This window comes from Cryptotermes secundus, unplaced genomic scaffold (assembly GCF_002891405.2).
Source record: "Cryptotermes secundus unplaced genomic scaffold, Csec_1.0 scaffold1170, whole genome shotgun sequence".
NCBI lineage: Eukaryota > Metazoa > Arthropoda > Insecta > Blattodea > Kalotermitidae > Cryptotermes > Cryptotermes secundus.
In genome coordinates, this window is record NW_019738365.1 from 782011 (window position 1) to 796087 (window position 14077).

At 40.1% G+C, this 14077-nt stretch overlaps 1 protein-coding gene across 2 annotated transcripts in view; it reads right to left on the reverse strand.

Moving 5' to 3' along the window:
* The window catches only part of LOC111870996 (hemicentin-2), a 536304-nt gene that overhangs the window by 129263 nt on the left and 392964 nt on the right, over nucleotides 1-14077 (reverse strand). For both annotated transcript variants that reach the window (XM_023863701.2, XM_023863702.2), the window contains exon 4: nucleotides 13364-13474. In XM_023863701.2, the coding sequence (XP_023719469.1) occupies nucleotides 13364-13474 (111 nt within the window). The remainder of the gene's footprint in view (nucleotides 1-13363; nucleotides 13475-14077) is intronic.

Below are 14077 nucleotides of genomic sequence, written 5' to 3' on the forward strand. Positions count from 1 at the left end.
ATGACCATCCAATTAGCCTTCCGTTTTCTTATTTCGTGTAGGATATTCCTCTGCTCACTGACTCTAATTAACACTTCTTCATTTCTCACATAATCGGTCCAACTGATCTTCTCCATCCTTCTCCAACACCACATTTCGAAGCTTTCCAGGTGTTTCTGATCTACTGCCCTAAGTGTCCAAGTTTCAGCCCCATACAGAGCTATGCTCCAAATGTAGCATTTCTGTAGTTTCTTTCTTAAATTTAAGTACAATTTGTTGGTAAAAAGATTACTCTTATATGCATTTAATTAAATATTCATCATAGCAAGAAATTTTTCAAGATTTTGTTTTTAACGAGATGAATATTTTCATCATTTACTAAATTACTTCAACCATATGAAATATTTCTTAAAAATTCGATATTGCTAGGTGTAAGATTTAATGTAAATCATTCATTACACTGGAGAGCTTGAAGCGAAATTAAATTCGTTCCACCACTTGTATTGTCAAACTTCCGATGCCAAATTTAATCGACATTGGTACGGTATTTATGAGACATTCTGACAAACTGAGCGACGGACACGATCTCCTCTATGCGCGCTGATTTCCTGCATTTTGTGCGAGTGAAATGTAATTTTAATTTATGCAGGTTGAATGCAAGTACATTTATTTTGCTAGTCAAGGGAAGAGTCAATATAAGCTTCTCTTTGACTTGAAAAGAGAAAAGATGAAATCTATGCAGACAATTCTGATTTATCCTTTCGCTTACATAAAGCTGACATACCTAGGTCTGTTTGACGAAGGCCCTAATACTGCCGCTGTTACGTTGTCTGAACCTAAACGTGTTACCATCTTCAATGTGTACTTCGCCAGTGTTTCTACTTCTGAACACAAGCACGAGCGGCTTTGCTCAAGAACCTCTCTGACAAATATATACTATTCTCCCTCCCCGACCACGGCAATGCTATTACAGTGTCTCACTTTGGTACCAAGTCTTATTTCGTCTCTCTTTCTGTCTCGATGTTTACGTTGGTTCTGAAAGTTTCTTGCTCCCAGTGTGAAAATGGTGTGAATTATTTGCATTATCCTGCAATGAATATATGCAATCACACTTCTTTACTTAACTCTCATCTATAAGAAAATTTTCGTGAAAGGAAACTGTACAGAAAGATGTGTTCCATACGGAGATATGCAGAGTTTACAAATTAGTTATTCGAAACGAAACTGCAGTCAATGTAAAAGTAAAAAGTAAAGCTAACCCTGTACCAGGTCGTGGAGGCCCATAGAGTTGTGAGATGTTGAGGATTCCGCATTATCTAGACAACAGGATCATATATGGCGGTAAGGCTGTCAGCCTTACGCGCCGACCGTCCTTTACCCTCAGAAATATTCCAAAAATATTCCTGGTACTCATTTCTGTTAGAGGCTGAGTCGACCCCAGGGCCATAATGCGGCCGGAAGGATTACGTACATTGCAAAAATCCACCTCATCGGCATTCGATTCCGCGACCTTCTGACTTTTAGCATAGTGCCTCAACCAACTACACTATTGTAGTCAATGTAAATAACATTATTTTTCTCTTATGGAAATCTGGGACTCCAAGTTTCACAAAAAATCCGTTTATCGTATAATGATGTAAGTAACAATAATCTTTGATCCTTAATTCGAAACACACAAAAAACATGTTAATATTAAAAAATATATCACGTTCAAATCTGAATACCAAGTAGGATGGGCCTATGTACAGTTTTCTTGAAAAGTAAGAAAGTATAACCAAGTTCGAACTATTGCATACAGCAATTTGAGTATATTGTAACGTATAGACCCATTGCTAGGCAACGACTCGGTGCATATATTCACCCGGGAGCCAAAACGCGCAATAGGACGTACATTGCTAGGCAACGGAGCAGTAAACACGCCTCACGCCTCATTAACAACAGAGGTTGTGTTTTCTGCGTGGTCCCAGCAAAGTGGTTATAAAGAAGTGTTCAGCAGCATAGAGTAGTTAAGAAGTTCTTTTCGAGAACTGAATCGAGTTCTTGACATGGCAGTCGAAGATGATTGAGAAGTTGTGGTAGGAAAGGAAGTATACGTGTAAAGAACACTTCATATGTGCTGCAGTGACCGTGAGACTTGTATAACTACTGCATAATAAATCCGTTGCCAGGATACGACTAGTGAATACTGAGAATCCTAGTGGGTGTGTGTGTGTGTAAGAGAGAGAGAGAGAGAGACAGTGAACTGTAAAGTGTGGAGAATAGCGATAGCGCTGCAATTGTCTGTAGTCCCGAGTTGTGAATGTACAAGGTGCAATAAACCAAATCATCAAACCCATAACTCGTCTTATACGTCACGCACAAACACCTACACATAACAGTATGTTCTTTGATATCTGCCGAAATTTCGAAGCCAAACCAATTTTTTTAAATGGACACTCAGTAACTATGATACTAGGCTTAACATTTTAAAAATGTTTAGAGTTGTAATGAGATTATTTTTAGGCGTCCACACACCCATAACTTTCAAAAGAAAATATTTACAGTTGGATGACATAATAATTATTCCTATACCCAAGGGAATAAAGTACTGAATTACAAGTTTACCTGATACTGCTTACCAAACAAGGATACAAAAGAACAGAACGTACGCTGACTTCATTTTGACATTTTAAAAATAAACTGTACTTTCATGAGTTACTTTAATTTCCATTGTACGTTCACACTGTAGCAGCAAACCTCAAATTAAAAGTGGCCAACGGGGACATAATTTCATTTCTGACAGATAAAATGAAATGCGTCAAAAACAACTTGATATCTGATACAGCCAGTTTATAAAATGTGAAATATCCCGTAGTCGGATTAATTCAGACAAAAGTAAAATTCATAACAATGAACACTTCGCGATGTTATGCCTATTTTACTGACATATTCTCTATATGAATATTACGTAATAAACAGCGAAATTAAAAGCATCATGAAATTTAACACTGTAGAAATAATATTTCTGAAATTTAATAACATAAAAACCCACATGACTTGGTGCATTTATGCCTACTTTACCATATGTGACATGGAAATATCCTAGAAAATTTAATTCCATTTCACAGCTTTTGAAAGTTATGTAATAATTCAAGAATTCACGAAACGTAGCAAAGGAAATTAAAATATTATTAATATTATTTGATGTGCTGAAAGTTTAAGTCACAAAAAATCTCATACTGAGGCGCTGCACTATTATTAAGTGATGTAAAGATTCCTATGAATTAATCTTCCTTATTCCGAATTATTACACATCACTGTACAAGACTCCGGTCTAGAAAACCGAAATTAACGGCCGCGGGGATTCGTTGCGCTGACCGTGCGACACCCTCTATCCAAAAAAAGTTTGTACTAACTTCGCCGACAAGCAGCGGTCGCTCAGTCGGTATAGTTCGCTTGCGGACTAAAAGACACCGAGTTCTTTCGTTCATTGTACAAGGCAAACTGGTTACACTATATGATAACCGGATATCTGTAGACATAGAAGACTCCTCCGCTCAGTTAATATTTCTCTAACATCTAGCAAGGTCTATTCATTCCACATAATAGGTCAGGTATGATACGTTTATAGAATAAATGAAGAATGCAGTTTTCTCCAACCTCCTGTCACTTTATCTCTCTTCGGTCCAAATATTCACCTCAGCACCCTGTCCTCAAGAATCCTCAGTCTATGTTCCTCCCTTGATGTCAGAGACCAAGTTTCACACCCATACAGAACCAGAGGCAAAATTATAGTTTTGTATATTCTAATTTTCATGATTTTAGACAGCAGACGAGAATGCAAAAGTTTCTGAACAGTATACGTTACAGTTTTATATATATCATAATTTTAGAGATCACTTTTGAGGAGATTTTTGTGAAATTATACTGTCTGCTACTATTTCCACAAACTCATACACCCTACATGTATTTTCGACAATTAAGATTTCTGTGTTGTGAGATATAACTGCATGTAGTCCGGTAAAAATTAATTGCCGTTCCGGAAGATCATTTCGCCACCTTCTTCAGGTTGAAGAGTAATCCAATTAAGAAAGCAGCAAGAATATAGCCAGACCGGTGAAAATCAACAGACTTTCCGGAAGAAAATTTCGCCTCCATCTTCATGTAGAAAAGTACGCCAAGAAGGAGAGCAACATGAAGCAGGAATCAAGGAGAGCAACTAATCCGATAACAATAATTAATACGGGTCTGTTAAGTATCTAAATCATTCGTTAGAAGTGTTAACACGTGGGATAATAAGAGTTAACAAATTTTCATTTTTTCTTCTCTCCCCTCTTCCCCCCCCCCCATTTGGAGCATACATCTGATTTCTCAGTTTCATTTCACTTTCGAGCATCGGGCTGATTTCTTAGTTTCATTTATCATTTTTACAGATGGTAGGACACCTTGGACGAGTGTTCACCTCGTCGCAAGGCCTCTACTTAAACACAGGACAACACAAACACAGAATAAACACATACACATACCAAACCTCCAAGCATTGTGTGGGATTCAAACCCACAATCCCAGCGTCCGAGCGAGCGAAAACGGTACATGCCTTAGACCGCTCGGCTACAGTGACCGGCAGTGTATAAGAATAATATATAAGAATTCAGTTCGTACCTCACAGGAAACAGATCCGAACCCACGATCCCGCTTCCGAGCGTACGAAGACAATACATGCCTTAGACCGCTCGGCTACCGTGACCGTTCTCAATTGGTGTAGATTAATTACAAAACGAAGAAAAGTATTGGAGAATGAGTTAACCAGGGATTCGATGGACATCAGGGTTAAAATTCGGGCCTATGAAACGGATGGACTCGATAGGCCTTATTTATGCTGTCATGTCACGGAATGGCTGCAACAGAGCAACAGGAACGTCAAAACAGAAGAGGTCGGGGAATAATAGATGTAAATGAAATCAGGCAGTGACAGTGAATATGCAGTGATGGACGGAAGATGGGGGCGGACCGGCCGAGGAGTGCATCAGCGCTGTAGTACGTAAAGCATGTGACATTTTTAAATAAATGGACGTACCACTTTGATTATCACTTCAATTATGCATGTTACCATTTGTGTACCAACATGGCTCCGCTGTAGCAAACAACCTTGTAATTCAGAGAGCTGCATCTGAAGCGAACACGTTCTCCGCTACGAGACGGCAGTGTTTTCTTTACATATCTGTGACTATTAATTAACATCAAGAAAACACTCATGTGTGAAAAGATTTTTGCGGTTAGAGATAATTCTAAGAAAAGAATCACGTTCATGTTTTAAACTTCACCTGTCTGCCTGACTGTCTGTTTGTCTACAGATTTAAAATTAAAGCCACACGAAGTCTGACTCCCTAGGTTCGAGTCTCAATGCGCCATATTCGTTTCAAGGAACCTACTGAGATAACAGAACTATACGTATGGGCCGTGTCATAGCTTAGGCGATTAGTCGCCGGCATGGGTTTCATCCAAGGTCATGTCATGTGGAATTTGTGGTGGACAAATTGACACTGAAGCAGGGTTTCTGAGTACTTCGGTTTCCCTTTGCCAATTCTCATTCCACCAAATGCTCAATACTCATCTATCATCCGGGGTTGGTAAAACAGACCAACTAGTGGCCGACGTACAAAGTTCACTCAGTATCAACCTACCCCATGAAACTAAACTACAGCTCTGGTCTTAGTTTCCATTGTTATTTCTTGACTGAACTTCCTCTATATATCTGGACTGGAAATTTAATGAAATCATTATTGTTTCCACAACCGAAAATTTTCACAGATTTCCAATATATCAAAATCATTTATCGTTTAATCGTTTTGATACGTTTATGGTAAATCCGCCATATGTTTGTCCACAAACGTGAGATATAGTAGACACACAAAATCATGTTCTAAGAGAAAAAAAAATATAATTTGAGATTGAATCCACTAGGTTACGCAACATGTTCAGTAGAACATAACTTCCCTATAACTCTGAATATCAAAGACGCACGCACGCAGACATACCGTGCTTTAAACAAATACCAAGACATCGAATAGACCATTTTGAGAAGCTCATTTTCTGGCAATTCAAAAATAGAAACAATTTCTGCCTTTTACAGAATTCAACGATTCATTGCCGTGTTTACAAAACCACGACATTAGTCCCTATTCTGAGCCAGGTGGATACACTCAGGATCGTTGAAGCTATTTCTGTAAACCATAATCTAGTATCTTCCTGTCTTCTACGGCGAGATCTCCCAAATGGTCTCTTTCCTTCAAGTTTTCCGTTTAAAATTCTGTATGCAATTCTCATTTCATCCACATATCCACCGTCATAATCTTCCTTCATTCGATCCCCTAATAATTTTTGTGGAATAATGCAAATAATGAAAATTCTCTCCAGGCCTGCTTCCTCCCTCTTTATATGTCAAATATTCTCCTAAGCAATCGCTTTTCAGACGACTTCAGTCTACGTATTTGCGGCATACTGAGAGACCAAGTTTCATATCCACATGTTTGAAATATCGCAAGTCAGATCTTTGTATCTGATAAACGCCATTGAATAATATTCGTAAGAATGCCTATGCATAAGTTTCCTCAAGACGCAGAGACTATTCTGACTACTTGGATACTCCGCCAAAGAGGCCATGATATACGCAAAGGAGAGGAAATATTTCATCTATGCTGATAAGTCAAAATATCAGAATCATTTTGTAGGGCAGTTTTATGTGTTTCGTCCTTATATTAATAAATATGAAATGTATAATTAAACATTCCCGGAAATACGAGTAGGTAAAGTAAAGTTATCCTTGTAACAGGCCGTGGAGGCCCATAGGGTTGTGAGATGTTGAGGTTCCCACATTACCTAGACACTCGGCTCACAGATGGAGGCAAGGTTGTCAGCCTTGCGCGCCGGCCGCCCTTTACCCCCAGGAATATTCCTGGTGCTCATTTCTGTACGAAATAAGAGTAATTTTACGTTAACTTGAAAAATATTTTCTGGTAATATGTTATTTCGGTTTAACGCCACATAAAGAAAAAAACTTCATTAGTGTTTATGCATTATTGAACGCGAGTAATATATCTAGTTTCCGTAATTTTCTCTAGCCTCTGTTATTTTTACCGTATTTCCTATTTCCATAGAAGATACGTGCTTCAAATACTAATTATTTTTCATGAATGAATGAAATTATTGCCTGAATATTGATCTGTATCAGGAATAGGCTACACTCAGCACGTCTTCATTTACATTAATGGTACTGAGAAATTCTAAGTTCACTTCCAGAATGAAGATCGTGTAACATGCATGCGCCTTATCATGGTAGCCTCCCTTCAACCTTAACTCTATTCCGTGGTTTCAGTCCGCAAGCGAAATATACCGACCGAGCAAGCGTCGCTTGTCGGCGAAGTTAGTGCCAACGGCCTTTGTGGTCTAGTGGTCAGAGTTCCTGGCTACAGATCCAGAGGTTAGGGATCGATTACCGGCTCTACCAGATTTTCTGAGAAGTAGTGGGTCTGGAACGGGGTCCACTCAGCCTCGTGAGGATAATTGAGGAGCTATTTCAAGGAAATAGCGACTCCGGTCTAGAAAACCGAAATTAACGACCGTGGGGATTCGTTGCGCTGACCACGCGACACCCTCTATCAGCTAAAGTTAGCACTCTGACTGTAGCCAGAAACAATAGGAAAAATGTTAAGGAGTAGCCATGAAATTAGTAGCCTTCAACAACTATCATTATGTTGATAAAATACAAAACGATGAGGTGGGCTGGATATGTAACATGAGTCATATCACACTAAGGCAATGGTTCTCAAACTTTGTCAGAANCTGACTGTAGCCAGAAACAATAGGAAAAATGTTAAGGAGTAGCCATGAAATTAGTAGTTTTATGTTGATAAAATAAAAAACGATGAGGTGGGCTGGATATGTAATATGAGTCATATCACACTAAGGCAATGGTTCTCAAACTTTGTCAGAACACTGCCCGGTAAATTCTTTTTTTCTACAAGAGGAGAGCCCGGTACCGAGCCGCGGCCCGGCGGTTGAGAGACACTGACCTAGGGAAAAAATCACGTGGGAGACCTAGGAGTAAATGGAATGATGTAAATTTATAGAAATGTAATATGGAGACTGAATTCTTATCAGGATATGGACCAATGATGGACACGGTAACTCATCTTCGGTTTCTATAAACAGTCGGCAATTTACTGGCCAGTTGGGCGCTTAGTGGCCCCTCGAGAAGGACAATTTTGTTCTTCAACAGACACAGACGAAGAGGCCATTTCTTATGGTAGCCATCATTATCGGGATTCGTTTTTCTGTTTTTATAAATCCTTCTATTAGCAAAATATATATTGTCCTTGGTTAGGGAGTGACATATAAGCCTAACAGACTTTATTTCGATTAAAGAAAATCCCGTTAATATGACGTGAGAATGGAAATATTGATGTTTAAGGCCACAGATTCCACAGGACTAAATGAGGAAAAAGAAGTCATCATGACAAGTGTTTTTATGTAATAGACAAAGTTTACATTTTTGTGTGCACTGTAGAATAACTGCAGAAACTCTACCGTACATAACACAGAACAATCATCCGGGGAATCTCTTCACATCAAACAGCTATAAGTTTATTGTGGAAAAGTGGTGGAAAGTGAGGGAGAAGTATAACAAAAGAAAATTGTATTCAAACGTAATGTCTAAAGAAAAGTTGAACTTCATGTAAAAGGAACCTTCACATAAATTCCGAATTTCTCTTAGTTTTCTTACATATTTGCTCCAATTTTCCTCAGCTTATTTCGTGCTTCTATATTTATTTTTGCGAAATTTCGTTTCTGTGTGTTTCCTTGTGGAGTTTCTTTTCTTTTTATTGCTAGTGGAGTGGGACTAAGTTCCTTGTACTGCGGCAACTTCTGGCCTATTGTACCAGCCCCAGATGATAGGTGAGGGTGAATGTGGAGCAATTGGTGGAATGAAGATTGGCAGGGGAAACCGAAGTACTCGAGAAAAACTACACCAGCGCCACTTTTTCCACCACAAATCCCACTTGACCAGACCCGGGATCGAACCTGGGCCGCCATGCAAGGAAGCCAGCGACTAACCGCTTGAGCTATGGTGCGGCCCTCCTTGTGGAGTTGGTCTGATATCTGTCACTGTCTCAGCAATTTCGTGTACACCTCTATCTGAACAGAGTAATAATTTTCACAGGCAAATTAGTGGATATGCAAAAATCTGAAAAATTTTCATATTTAACACTGTATTACGATTCGAAACTTAAGTTAGTAAAACAAATTTAATAATATGTAAATCAAAAAAGTATCATTGAATAAATTCACTCCGGTTCCCATTCTCAAAGCTTTGAATATTGTGAAATGTGAAACGTTTACACTTTGCTTCTTTCAGGAGAAGTCACAACCAACGCCGTGTGCGTGTGGCATCTCTCCTCTATCTTAAGTTGTATGAATAGCACAGTAACCTAGAAACGGACTCTAACTGCAGTGTGTGTTCGTGGGCATATGACGCGTGTGGTCCTGTACGATAAGCAGACCCTATTAAAGTATGCAAGGTACAGCGAGTGACAGCAGGAAGGTGAGTGGATGACCGAATGAATATGTAAGTTTGTGTGGGAATGGAAAAGAGAATTACTGAGTGACCAATGCGATACATGAGTGGTTGTGTGGGTAGGTAAGTAAGTGAAGACGTCACTGAACGTGTGACTAAAGGAAGTGATGCATGGTTGAGTGGGTGGGTGAAGAAGTAAGCTAGTGTTAGTAAGTGTGGGCTAACCTAATGGACGTGTGGATGTTTCAGTGAGTGAATAGATGAGTAACAATGCGAATGGCTAACGGGTGAGTCGGTTTGTAAGTGTGTGGGTGAATGAGTGAGCACAGTATCTACATGATGTGCAGATTAAAGCAAACGAAACAAAGCTGAATATAACATAACAAAATTTTTATGAAGAAGCCAATTGTTCATATTTTTCTGTAGAATTCGTCGCGGTAATCACGAATTCAAAATCCTAGTCAAAACTAACACACCTTATCCTCGACTTATAATGAGACAATATTCCTTACGCCTGATCATAAGACTGGCCGTTCTTAAGTCGAAAGTTATTTTGCCACTCAATAAATAATATGATTTTCAGTAGCCAAGAACCCAAGCTTACGAGCAAAGCCCACGTAACCTATATTGTGTTGTACGTACTTTAAATTATAAATGACTATTAAAGAGCACAATACACATCCACAGACAAACACGTATGGAAAACTGAATGAGAATAAAAACAAGCAATACATGCAGTTCGTATAAACGTATGTTCGTTAAGTGAAGATTTCGTGTGAAAAGGACCTAGTGCCAGATTTTAAATTACATCTCAGTATCTAAAATATGGTACATTTCTTAAATAAGTGACAGAAAATATAGTCAAAATGAGCCAATAATAAACGTCATATGAGTCTAGAAGATCTATCCTTGGTTTGTAGATACTCGATCTTTATTTGATGCTACAACCTGTTTGTCTGTCTGTCTCTCTGTCTACGTGTCTATCTGTCTATCCGCCTACCTACCTACCTATCTATCTATCTATGGCTCTGCAGTCCTGTTGTTGGACCTTTGCAGATTTTCACTTCCTTAATTCTATATACAGTCGGTAGGACTCCTTGGACGGGGGATCAGTCTGTCACAAGGCCGCTACCTACACACAGAAAAACAGAAACACAGAATAAACCCTCAGAGAGTGGTAATCGAAAACACGATCCTAGCGTTCGAGCAAGCGAAGACAGTTCGTGCCTTTTTTTTTAAATTCGCATAGGGGGGGGGGGTGGAGTCCAGTTGGGTCCACTCGGCACGGCGGCCACTGATCGGCCTATTGTAGCCTGCCCCGGGTGATTATGATGATGGAGAATTTGGGGGAATGAAGATTGGCAGGGGAAACCGAAGTACTCGGAGAAAACCTGCCACAGCGCTACTTTGTCCACCACAAATCCCACTTGACCACGCCCGGGTTTCAACCCCGGCCGCCGCGGTGGGAAGCCAGGGACTAACCGCTTGAGCTATGGAGAGGCCCCAGTTCATGCCTTAGACCGCGAGGCCACTGTGATCGGCTTGTTTGATACTACACCCAACTTAAATACAGAACCTCCAAAGCAAGGGAGCTGATCATTACAAGGCGACATTGGTTTTGGCGGTACTTACTAATTAGCAACTTGCTGATTAACGATGTTCTAATAGTATGACATATGAGAGTGCCCGTGAGCTTACTTACGAGTTGTCACGGTGAGTTTTAGGGCAATGTTCAGGAATTCATAACTAAGGTTTTTATTCCTTTCCTCCGTCCCTACATGCAAACATTGGGATCTTAACTTCATTAAGCAAAGACCGTTTTCTTCCAAATCCTTTACCCTTCACATCCATCAACCATCTTACCATTCGCCGCTGAGATGAACATAAAGTAACCAACCTCCCTTTCCTCTAGCATAAGAAACAATAATCATAGCTTTGACGCTAAAGTGGATGTAAATTACTCTTGCTCTCAGACGGCAGAACTTGTCACACAATCGTGACTCATAGTTTCGTCTCCATAATTCTGAATCCTTCTTATGTGAAACCCTTCTAAACTTTGTGAGTACGACAGAAGATCACAAGAACATTACAAGTTGATAAGGTTTCTCCATGGTAACGACCTCGAAGCCTGAGGTGAAGGGTGGAGTTTAATTGTGAAATACATTGTAATAAGGAAGTTGATTTGATGTTATAATAACCCACTTGCGTGCATTACTTTTTTTTTTCTGGTACAGCACCTTGAGCCGTAAAGCAAAATCAATACGACCTCTGACAGTGATGTATGCAGCACACTCCGCGTCCCTTAGTTACGCGATAATACACGCCGCGACGTAATGAAATAATACGGAAGCTGGCAAATAAGTTCACAGATGCTGACGGAGGCTATTAAGGTAGGAAAATACTTTCATGCAAAACATGTAAAAGAAGACGGAATAACTGCAGGAGGAAAATCGAACGGAAATACTTGTAAAGGAACAGTATAAAAGCATAAATTCTGGGGTAAACCTACCCAGTTTTGCAAGGTACCTTGTTATGTTGTATGACGACCTAAATTTTCCACGAAATTTATATGAGTTTTATGTTTGTTTTAACAGTTACCCATAGATATTTGTTACGAATTGGGTATAAAAAGGTACAGGTATCGCTGTAACAGGAGGCCCATAAGATTGTGACATGTCGAAGCTTCCACATTTTCTAGACAATCGGCTCTTACATGGCGGTGAGGTTGTCAACCTCACGCGCCGGTCGCCCTTTACCCCCAGTAAGATTCCTTGAACTCATTTCTGTTAGAGGATGGGTCATCCCTAGGGCCATAGTACTGCTGGAAGATTTAGGTCAAACGAAAAATCCAGTAACCTCATTAGGAATCGAACCAGCGACCTTCCGGATTGTAGCATAGTGTCTGAACAAATTACGCTACCGTGTGCACTCATAAATAAAGTATTTTGGTAATTAAATAAGAAAAGAATTGGTTGGCCTAAATGTACCCTTATCGAGCGTTAAAAATTATCTGTAAGAGCGTTTCTCGAGAGAGGTAAGCCAAAATACTGTCATTCTGAATTCCTAAAATTTGCTTCAACTTATCACACAGCAGTTATGTTTCCTTTTATATCTGATGACAGTACGACAGTCTGTTATAGTTAGTGGCGAAGCAAGATACGTATCTCAAAATGGGGCGTGATTTGAATATTTTAACAGTTTATATTCAGCAAACCAAAATCCGGTTAATAAATTACCACACTGAGCACACATTCTTTCTAATTATTCACAGGCATTAGAATATGGGTTACCCGCATTTCTGTTCGCAATAAATCAATACAGATTCTGCTACACATAATACCGAAGTCAACTATTACAATTTGTTGTGTAAGGTAAAAGGTAAAAAGGTAAAGTTGTCCTTGTGCTCAAAGAATTAAGCACTACGCTATGAAGGCGTATGGGGGAATGGATGTAGAGTTCCACATTTTCTTGACCTCGGCACTAGCTGGAGGTGAGTGGTCAGCTTCAGGCCCTAGCCGCTTTACTCCCGGGGAAAGAGCCCACGGTACCCATTGGATAGGAGGTTGGGAGGACCCCAGACCCGGCCTGAACGACGTGGAGAAGAGAAAATTCTTGACCCTACTCAGAAGTCCAGCCAGTAGCCAGTCGCTATACCACTACGCTACCCTACGCTACAATTTGTTGTGTTTCAATTATTAATGGCTCTCCAACCTCGTTACACACACACAAGTTCTTCCGTCTTCCTCCAGCAACCTAACTTATCTACCTCCGAGCTGGGATAGACGGGCCAGCTAATTTCCTAGGCGCAATTCATCAGGTCCGAATACTCACCTCCCGTGACCTCACACACGAGGTACACGTCGCTCCCCTCGTTGTACCTCTCCAGGAGCTTTCTTCTATCCCTTCTCTTGTCGTCATAAATCACCGGACGCTCGGGAGGAACTGGAACACAGTAAGTAACAACTCAGTAACACTCCAAAGCTACTAAGCAACTCTGAACATTGAGATATCAATTTGCGTACACGGGTAATATATAATTTAAACACACAAGCTCTATCTGTGCCTTCCGTCACGAGAAATGCCATCGAATAATTTGCACCATATTTATTTTTCCTGAAGAAGGAATCCTGTGCATTCATAATATCAGCGGGCTTTCTTTTCTCTCCTCCTGCTTAATAAGCTTCAAAGAGTTACGAACTTCAGGAAATCCAGGGTAACATTTGTAAGGGTAGAATAATTTAATAATTTACTGAAAAACGGTAAACTTGTCCCTGTACATATCTAATTAACCACTAGGACATGAAAGGGGAGAATGGATGCATAGATTCACATATTCTTGAACTCGGCACTAGTTGGTGACTATTCGGCTTCACGCCCCGACCACCTTGACCCCTGTACTCACTGGATAGGAAGTTGTGTGGGCCCAGGAACCGGTCTGAATGAAGTGGAGAGCAGAAAAATCTTGCTCCTACCGAGATTTGAACTCCGACCCCTTGACCGTTCAGCCCGTAGCCGGTCGCTATACCGGCCGCCACATCCCAGCTG